We start from the raw sequence: 10517 nt of genomic DNA on the forward strand, positions 1-10517 counted from the left end.
CGTTACACCCCTAATATATATTTATATATATATATATATATATATATATATATGTATATATATATACATATATATATATACATACAACCGAATCGAAATGTTTGTGTACCGTTACACCCCTATATATATATATATAATGTATAAAAACAGTTGACGCAGGGGTAGATCTTGCTTTGGTTTTAGGTTGAGACCAGGGATCTTGGGCTTGAAAAGGTTGGTTACCACTGGAGTAATGTCACCATTTTTACGTTTTTTTGTTGTAAAATTGGACACCTGTGTTTGTGTTGATTTGGTCTTCGCACTGGTTTGTTTGTTAATAATAATAATCAATTGGCTTACAGAAATATCTACGAGACTATTGGAATGACCCAAAACTGGATGAGAAAGAGTGTTTCCTACGAGACTACATCCTAAACAAACGCTACATAGATGGCGACAATGAAGACAGGTACAAAGTTGTTAGTCTTAGTGACCCAAAGAGTGAAAACATTCACGACCTACATGCACAATATGACTTACGTAATATAACCTGGTGTATTGAGGATCCCAACGTACGAGGAGGTGGTCCAGGATGATGTGGATGACTCTGAAGAGGAGGGGGAGGTGTTCTTGAAGCGACAAGAGGACTTTGAAAGAAAATACAATTTTCGTTTTGAGGAACCGGATGCTCAGAAGGTTAAAACCTACCCTCGCAACATCGCCACCTCAGTGCGCACAAAAGACGATAGCAGAAAACGCAAAAGGGAAGAAGTGAAAGAAAGAAAGGAGAGGGTAAGCAAACATTGATAACCTTCCCCCGATCGGAAGACGGCTGTCTACAAACCTTGTGGTTTTCCATTGTTTACTCTAACAGGAGAAACAGCAGAAACAAGAGCAGCTGAAGCAACTAAAGAACTTGAAGCGAAACGAGATCATGGAGAAGCTGCGGAAGCTTCAGGAACTTACTGGAAATGATGAGCTGGCTTTTAGTCAGGCTGATCTGGAAGGAGACTTTGATCCAAAACATCATGACCAACTCATGCAGGTGGGTGCACAACCACACACACTATACATACTATTACCTTTTGGTAGATTGTCCCCGATTGGTTTGTCGTAATTAGTCGTAGTTACCACACGGCCATACATTGTTACTACTGTACAACAAGGAAAAAGAGAATTTGATGCGCCCGGCGGAAGAATGTGTAGGTGGAGTAATATGTAGTCGCACCTTGCTCAACTGAGGTTTACTTTTGCTCCTTTTGGTTAACTTTTCAAAATGATGTCTCCCAAGTGTGAGTCTGACTCTTCTGGTGGCTGTGTGTAAGAGAAAAGTAAAAAGAAATAAAATTACACATTGTACAACGCTGCATGCTCAGTCTAAGCTGCTATAACGCCGTGATTAAGATAAAGATGGTGTCTAAAAACGGTTTTGGCGTGTCAGCATTGTCTCAATTAGGGCTGCAACGATTAGTCGACAAATGTCGACAATAAAATTTGTCGTCGACAAATGTCGACAATAAAATTTGTCGCCGACAAATATTTTTCGACAATAGCCGTGACGTCATCACTCGTGTTTTTACGGGCGGAAGTGGGTCTCTCGCCATCAACATGGCCAGTGATAACATGTAATGTGTGAGGATATTTCCTCTTATTCTTGTTAAAAACATGAATACGTTGCTCATTTTGCAAAGCAGACCTTGTTTTTATGGCAGTACATTTGTGATACACGAGTATTTAAAGCGGAGACATGATGTTGGACGTTTGGAGGGAGGATGCGGACACAGCCTTGGTAGGAGTGTTAGCTTCTACCTTGCCAGCTAGCTAACAAGAGAGACAAAGTTGTGTGAAAAAAAATGTTAAGTATCATTTTAACCAAAGTCAGCCAGCTACCCTTTGTCGACATCAATTCAATTACATTTTATAGCAGCGTCAATTTGCAATGTCATATAAAAGACACTTTAAAAACACACACACACGCACAAGCACCAATGCGGAGGTATCATAAGATTACAGTTAGAGTACCGGTACCGAACAATGTGTTCAAATGTATAATGTAAAGCGTTTTGGGTAACGTTTCAGGCATAGTAAAGCGCTATATCATGGGTCGCCAAACCGTCGATCACGATCGATCTTTGGGACCCTACAGGGCGAATGCGAAAATATTTGAAAAAAAAATATTAATTATTAATATGACATCAGTGACACCCCCACCCGGAGAATAACCAACAGACCCACAAACAGGCACGTATTTTAACCCCTGAATACACCCGCACACCTCTGCCTCTCTCTCTTCGGCCTCAGATCCCGCGGCGAGGTTACTACACCTGCTCGTCTTGCAAACGCACATTTCATGACGTGCTCATAACTCATTGCGCTGCAACAATGACTAAATGTCTGACTGTTGCAACAAATCGGACATTTTCTAGTATCCAACATCAAACAACTCTTCTCTCAACCACGAGTCCATGATCGTCATCGTTCACCTGCGACGAGAAGCATACGTGAACATTGCGCCCAAGTACGGATTTTGTTTTGATTTATTGTGCATACAAAACTAAACATTGACATGCGCAAAGGCAGTAATTAATAACAAAAAAGGCGGCAGCTATAGGACTTCTCCATTATTTCCTCTTTTATTCGACAAGAAAAACCCACCAGGGGAACAGCTGATTTGACTAATTCCAATGCTGACGTAAAAACAATGTGACTCGCGTCCCATATGTGACCAGAACTAAGATACTAAGATATAGTGGCCAGAAACAGCAGGGATGCCCTAAGTGCGGCACAGGGGCCATCAATTGTCATTGGCCCCAAGGGCCATTACAAAAACAGTGTTTCCCCCAGAAAATGTGTTAGTTAAGGTGGTGACTCTCCAGGGGTGGGTGGGTGTAAGGATCGGTGTAATTCGGCCTGTCGCCATCACGTCTCCACCTCGTCGCTGTCACCACAGCCTGGGGGGCAATAGACTACAGACTGCGGTGAAGTAGGCCGGTTTCGTCGCGTGAAGAAGCCTGCAACTTTTGGTTGTGTTTTCTGCTCCATTTGCTGAATGGCGATAACCGATATATATCTCGATATTTTTTCCGTAAAGTAAAAACAAAACAGTCCTAGTTACCTGAGATACTAAGTACGTCATTATTATGACTTAGTAATTTACTAAGTCAAAATAATGACCTACTAAGTCAAAATAATGATTTACCAAGTCAAAATAATGATTTACAAAGTCAAATTAATTACTTACTGTAAGTAAGCGTTTGCAATGAGCGTTTGAAAAAAAGAGTTAAAAGTGGGGCCACATGCTGACATATGCTCAACTCATCACGCTTAATTTATTACAGCATTTGGGAAGCCTGTAGTTGATTTTTATTATGTAAATGTTATATTTTTATCAACATGTGATAGCAGGGACCCTGCCATTCAAAACTAATGATTAATGTAACTATAGCTGAAAAAAATAGTACAATAACAATAGGAGAGATTATTCATCCCTGAACACAATGGAGTTCATGTAGGCTTTATGATGCAGTTACATTATTATATAAATGATCAGAGACAGCGTCAGGAAACTCTTCATTTAACATAATGTCGTTGTTTGCTGCTTCAACACAGCTCAATCAACACAGAAAAGGGTAAAGTGAAATAACTTAGTTGTTAACTGTAGGTCAATAATGCTTGTCTTTCCCTCAGACAGACATGGCTTTGCTGTCCGTAATACACACGCACGCACACACCGCACAGTGAGCTAACGTTACGCTAAAAGCTAATTAGCCTTCACCTCAAGGACTGCGAGCGAGCTTAGCTGCCGCTTTTGTTTCTAGAACGTCAACGGGCTCATAGTGATGTTACTAGTAGTTGACTTGGAAGTGTTTATTATAATTTGGGAGAGTCCGCTGCCTTATGCTTACCTGCTAAAAACACCTTTCTGCTCACTCCACCGCAGGAGCACTGACTCCATGCGCTCTGAATACGCATTGCTGATTGGCTGTTACATGCGCTCTGAATACGCACTGCTGATTGTCTGTTACATGCACTCTGAATACGCACTGCTGATTGGTTACACACAGAGTGGTAACAGCCAATCAGATGATTCTGTGGGTGGGACAATGCTGGGTGGTGCAGAGACGTACTGACAGAGGCAGAACTAAGCTGAGCAGCTTGTTAAGACTTTAGTTTAGGCTCTTTGTTGTTAAGGCGGCCGCCTTAACAACAAAGCGCTGCGGGAAGCCCTGCAAAAAACAACAACAAAAATGAAGAAAACAACAATGAACACAATGAGAAAAAGCCAACCAGACGCAATTGACTTTTTTTCCTCAAAAAAGTGTATGTAATAAAAGAGAATAAAGAACTTCTTTAAATATTGTGTTGATGTTGTTAAACTGAGTAACAATAACGCTCACCATAAATAAATGTAAAAATGTACAGTTAATAACAAGATCAGTATCAGCCGATATCACTCATGAATCGGCACATGCCCACAGGGTATATGACCTCATGGGGGCGTGGTGTTGGAGACGTTCCACTTTCTGCAGGTGTGCTGTGTTTGCCTAATTAGAAGTCGGGAACTTAAAATCAGCTTCTTCTGTGTGTGCAGAAGTTCTTTGGGGACGAGTACTATGGCGAGCAAGAAGATGCAAAGCCTGCGTTTGAGGACGACGGTGAACTTGAGGGTACAGTTTCACTGTCCATGTGTTAGTGTTGTCTAGTGATGGGTTGATGAGGCGTCATGAAGCGTTTCAACACATTGCAAAACTGTATTGATACTGTGTTGATACTGTGTCACTAAATACTGACATCTGCTGGACATTAAAAATCCCTACAGGCAACCTATGGACCGACTCAACTGACACTGATTTTATGACCTAGTACAGTGGTTCTCAAATGGGGGTACGCGTACCCCTGGGGGTACTTGAAGGTATGCCAAGGGGTACGTGAGATTTTTTTTAAATATTCTAAAAATAGCAACAATTCAAAAATCATTTATAAATATATTTATTGAATAATACTTAAACAAAATATGAATGTAAGTTCATAAACTCAGTGAAGCACAAGCTCAGATTTGTCACTAAAATGTCTGTCAAAAAGAACTGTGAAAAGAAATGCAACAATGCAATATTCAGTGTTGACAGCTAGATTGTTTGTGGACATGTTCCATAAATATTGATGTTAAAGTTTTTTTTTTTGTGAAGAAATGTTTAGAATTAAGTTCATGAATCCAGATGGAGCTCTAATACAATCCCCAAAGAGGGCACTTTAAGTTGATGATTACTTCTATGTGTAGAAATCTTTATAATTGAATCACTTGTTTATTTTTCAACACGTTTTTAGTTATTTTTATATCTTTTTTTCCAAATAGTTCAAGAAAGACCACTACAAATGAGCAATATTTTGCACTGTTATACAATTTAATAAATCAGAAACTGATGACATAGTGTTGTATTTTACTTCTTTATCTTTTTTTTTTTTTCAACCAAAAATGCTTTGCTCTGATTAGGGGGTACTTGAATTACGGTAAAAAAAAATTCACAGGGGGTACATTGCTGAAAAAAGGTTGAGAACCACTGACCTAGTATATACAATAATATAAACCAAGTCATTGTATTTCATTTAGGATTATTTCATAACTTCATTTAAATAAAAATATATTTTTTGTCTTTTTTAGATACAGTCAATAAATAATGTGAACATGTATCATAACATGGAAATCTAAGAGAACGTGTTGTGAATGAGGATGCTTGTGGACCTGGATTTTTTTTTTTTTTTTTACACATTTTTATTTTTTTTTAAAAACAGTTTTTCCAACGTATTCAATTTTAGACGCTTTCTCTTCTTAGTTATTATTTCTCCGGCTGTAGAAAAGACCCTTTCACAGGGCACAGAGGAGGCGTCAGTGCGACACAGTTCGCGTATCGGTCACGTGACCAAAACAGCTCATGATCGGTCACGTGACTTTCTAAAAGCGGTACGCGCACCGACACAGGGTTTCGCTCTATGAGCTCGACGCATGCGCCGATGCATCGGTGTTGCCGGACCCATCACTAGTGTTGTCATTTGTGGCTCAGCTTCCTGGTAAGATATTGTTGTTTGTGCATGGAACAGAGCATTGGAACTGGGACACGTGGACGGGGGAAGCGGAGTGCGACGAAGATGAGGAGGGCTATGCGGAAACACAGCTACATTGCGAAGACCAGGATTTCATTGTAAGTCAAGTTTTTTTTACAGAAAAACAGAACTATGTTATCTGACAAAACTCAAAATCTCACGAGGAGTTTTCCATTCATGGAACTAGATGGATGCAGACTACGATCCCACCCAGCAGAGCGTCTCCAAGAAGAACAAAAAGGAGAGGAAGAAAATGAAGAAAGCGGACATGCCGCAAATGGGCAAGAAGAAAAAGAAGTCTCTCTTTGCAGAAGTGGTCACTAAAAATAAACCAGTGTTCGATCCCAGTAAGTTTCTGCAGACATGCTGCTCGCCTGTATGGTCAGCATTGATTGTTTTGTTCTTTGTATTTCAGAGGAGAAGAGTTTTGAGCAGTACCTCGATGAATACTATAAACTGGACTATGAGGACATCATCGAGGACCTGCCCTGCAGGTTCCGTTACAGGCAGGTCCTCGAAAATGACTTCGGTCTGACCACAGATGAGGTACAAGCAGCAACACTTCCATAATGTAGAAGTGCAGACCTCCTCAGTGTACCTAATTATTTGACCGTTCACCTTCGCTCATAAACACGTGGTCTACTAGAGAATGAGACTGAGCAGGAGGGATCATTAGTGTTGCCAACTTGGCGGCTACATTTTATTTAGTAATTGGAGCCATTTAGATATTCTACCAAAAAACTAGCGTTATGTCTTGTGGAACCTCTAACAAGCATTTATCGATTTTAACGAGCACCTGGTGCTGCTGTAGGCCCCATTTTCTCCCACTGACTTTTTGCGATGCATCTTGAAAAATTCTGCGAACTCGATTTATTTTTACGCAATCCACCACAGTCCTGTGGGAAAACACTGTTGTGCCTAGCAAGAGCTCATACCTGAGATGGAAAATTAATTATGCTACCTTACTGTCAAACAAAATATCAATCCCTGACTTTTAACCATAAATGAATGTGACCTGCAGATGGAGCTGTATGCTTTTATTAGTGATCATACCAGAAGGTCCAGAAAACCGTTTTTCCATAAGGAATATAGATCCAATTCATCTGACCTCCAAGAATATTAAACATATTTTATATTGAAATTAGTTTTACATGCTGAAAACTTTGTAAATGAACACTTAGCATCACTTATACCTTTGTGTTTTATTATTGAAGACTTGTCGGTGAGGGAAGGTAAACTAAGCTGTCGCCAGCATTGTACTTGGCTCTGAGTTCTGTCTTGAATTCCGTAGTATTGCTCACATTCTTTTAGGGTTGTACTGGTATCAAGATGTATTTATACTTTTTCAAATAAAGGGGACCACAAAAAAGTTATTTTTTGGCTTCATTTTAACAAAAATCTTACGATACATTAAACGTATGGTTATTGCACTCAAAGAACAATTTTAAAAGATCAAAACAAAAATTAAACACATTGGGCTTTTCTTGTTGCACTCAAAACAGCAATTTTATGTTGCATGTTTGTCATAATCTAAAATTAGGTTAAAATAGAATAGTTTGCCATTTTATTAAATGCGTCATTGTTGCCACTCAAAATATTACTACCGGTATTAAACTGGTAAATACTAAAATCAATAGTACACAGGTAAGACATGTAACAGTTAAAAAAGATTGTGGCAATTTGTTACAAAATTCAGTCACTTGCATCGGTTTAGGCTACGTGGGCAGTTTAGACTGCGGTAATATTTGGCATCAAGCCAAGCAGATATGTATCTGTATATGCACAGCAGGAGATCAAGTTACTTTACCTTTTAAAACTTATTGTTCAGCTCTGGATTATTTACATTTTCACCTAAATTTGAAGCACAGGTGGTCTTGCCACCTTTGGCGAGGCATGTTTTAAAGCACTGCTGGCGCTTCCGTGTTGAAATGTCACCTTGATAGTTTTGAAGCCCAAATATCTTTATATTACACTTCATGCACCCTCTTTATTAACTGGTAGAATTGCCTTATTTGCCATTTTCCCTCTACAGTGTTTCTGCTTGTACGCTGTGTGTGCATGCTGACACACTAAACATGCTCCTCGGCTCAGCAACGTCACAGCAAAAAAGATACCCGTATTTTTCAAAGGCAGTATAGTACAGTTTTCCATTCATTGGTACTTTATTAGTAGCGGTACAACCCTACCTTTTTATCAAAGTGCTGACTGACATTACATTCAAAAAGGCACAGGCAACGTCTCTGTGCTCACAGGACTTCAACTAATACAATCATACATGCTAGGCAGCGCTTTACCGCACAACACGTCACACTGTCGTGACTGCCGTCTTTTCAGCTGTACTGAGAATTTTTTTTTTGTCAATCTTTTTAAAAAAATGCAGCCTTTCTTTCAATTTTGGAGGTTTGCACTCTACACCGTGTCTTTCTGGAGTCAATGGTGCGGTTAGATTGTTGAGGGTGAAACGTGCTGCAGTGATGAGCATTGACTATGACCTGGTATTGTCTCCTTCACGGGAGGGCTCTGACCAGGGAATGATCTTATCTTTAATCTTCTCTCTGAGCAGACCACAACAATGTCCAGCCGAAGCTTTCACGCATGAATCGCACGTACTGACTGGTTGCTTGAACCCTACAGATCTTAGGTGCTGACGAGAAGGAGCTGAATCGATGGTGCTCCCTGAAGAAGACCTGCATGTTCAGGTACTGCCTCTTGTGTTTGTAATTCTCATAACTTGATGCTGCATGAGCCTCACTTCGATTGTCTTCCCTTTGTGCAGATCGGACCAGAAAGAGATGTGTGATTTGAAAAACTTCCAAATAAAATCCCAGAATACCAAGTTGAAGAGAAAAATACTGGCTTCCATTTATTCTGAGTGAGTAATATGCTGTATTTGTTTCTAGCTATCTGATGTATCTCACACCTTTATCCTAATTCAATCTTCAGAGAGGCGAAAGAGGCTGCAGAGGCCAGGGTAGGAAAGAAGGGACAAGATCGTGCGGAGGACGGTGATGCAGCTTCTAAGGACTCGTCGGATGAGAAGGCACAAGCTCCTGCTGGAGAGTTCGGGACCGGTCTTGACGAATCAGAGGAGGTTCTCAAGAAAAAGATCAAACAAGACGAGGAGCCGCAGACTGCAGGTGCAGAAAAATCTGTGCAGGTTAAAGGCAAGACCGACAAAACCAAATGGACTGAGAAGAAGCAAAGGCTTTCAGGTGGACGCCGCACGTCAGGAAGGATGCGAGTGAATATCAGAGGCCGGGAGTTTACTAACCAGAGACTTAAGGCGTACGGTTTGAATCCCAAGAGACTGTTCTTCAAGCAACTTGGACGGCAGAGACGGAAAGAGCAGCAGAAGAAACCAGCAGGAAAAAAAAAATCTGCCTAAAAGGAGCTGCCTTTTAACATAACTACATTTTAATTGTCTCAAAATAATAATTTCCTTTTCAATGACCACCCACCCAGCATCTTGTAAACATCTTACAACTCATGTTGTCAATATGACATTTATTTAAGACATATTACTTCAAAGGTATTTTCCTCGAAAGTATTTTTTACAAGATTGTAAACTCATCGTGAGCTGTACTATTTGTGGTGCGGTGCAATCTTTGCAAGTAAACTTTTTTTTTTTCAAACTGATATATGAATCCTCACTTTGCTGTTGAAATAAATTGAATATTTAATATTTTTCACAAAGGGCTGCACATTGAGAAATCAAACGTATGCAGGGGCCATTTTCAATATTTTTTCAATGTAGATTTTTAAGGTTAGGTGTCCGTCGAGTGTTATTTTTATTTTTTATTTCAATGCCTAAATTTATAGCTCAACTTAAGGTCTGTCGATATAGTTTTGTTTCATGCCGTTTATGGCAGAAACACTATGTAATATTCCCCCCCTACCCCTCCAAATTCTTTTTGTGGAATATTAGATGTGAAGTAATAGGAGCCTTAAACGGGTCAAAAAATCATGTTTTGGGGGACAATTACCGTTTAAAAAAAGGTACCACTAGAAACCTTGGGGATACAGAAAGGTCACTTAGACTCAGACAAACTTTATTAATCCACGAGGGAAATTGTTCAATACATCTTTTTTTTTTACTTTCAACGCTTAAGTCTCTAGATCAACTTCAGGTTTGAGTATAATTTTTTTTATGCCCATTTTGTCAAAGAAAATTTTTTCATATGGTAAATACAAAATATGCAATATATTTCAGTATGTTTGATGTGAATTAATTGTAGCCTTTAATTGGTCAATAATTCATAACATTGATTTTGACTTGTGTTTTTATGTAACTCTTGCTGCTTCTTGGCCAGAACTCCTTTTGAAAAAGAGGTTTAACCACAATGGGATGTTCCTGGTTAAATAAAGGTTAAATCAGGGGTGTCAAACTCATTTTAGATCGGGGGCCCTATGGAGAAAAATCTACTCAGAAGTGGTAAAAT

The 10517-nt window shown here is 39.5% G+C and overlaps 1 protein-coding gene and 1 non-coding gene across 2 annotated transcripts in view; both read left to right on the forward strand.

Moving 5' to 3' along the window:
* The window catches only part of kri1 (KRI1 homolog), a 19835-nt gene extending 10121 nt beyond the window's left edge, over nucleotides 1–9714 (forward strand). The window contains exons 9-18 of the mRNA XM_061973526.1: nucleotides 342–448; nucleotides 543–771; nucleotides 854–1024; nucleotides 4571–4646; nucleotides 6076–6176; nucleotides 6266–6425; nucleotides 6494–6624; nucleotides 8713–8777; nucleotides 8855–8950; nucleotides 9022–9714. Of these exons, the coding sequence (XP_061829510.1) occupies nucleotides 342–448; nucleotides 543–771; nucleotides 854–1024; nucleotides 4571–4646; nucleotides 6076–6176; nucleotides 6266–6425; nucleotides 6494–6624; nucleotides 8713–8777; nucleotides 8855–8950; nucleotides 9022–9463 (1578 nt within the window). The 3' untranslated portion in view covers nucleotides 9464–9714. The remainder of the gene's footprint in view (nucleotides 1–341; nucleotides 449–542; nucleotides 772–853; nucleotides 1025–4570; nucleotides 4647–6075; nucleotides 6177–6265; nucleotides 6426–6493; nucleotides 6625–8712; nucleotides 8778–8854; nucleotides 8951–9021) is intronic.
* LOC133615735 (Z30 small nucleolar RNA) lies at nucleotides 8545–8641 on the forward strand. The gene has a single exon (XR_009816749.1). It is a non-coding gene; the product is annotated as a Z30 small nucleolar RNA (small nucleolar RNA).
* Nucleotides 9715–10517: the final 803 nt, after the last annotated feature.

The sequence above is a fragment of the Nerophis lumbriciformis genome, linkage group LG22 (genome assembly GCF_033978685.3).
Source record: "Nerophis lumbriciformis linkage group LG22, RoL_Nlum_v2.1, whole genome shotgun sequence".
Taxonomy (NCBI): domain Eukaryota; kingdom Metazoa; phylum Chordata; class Actinopteri; order Syngnathiformes; family Syngnathidae; genus Nerophis; species Nerophis lumbriciformis.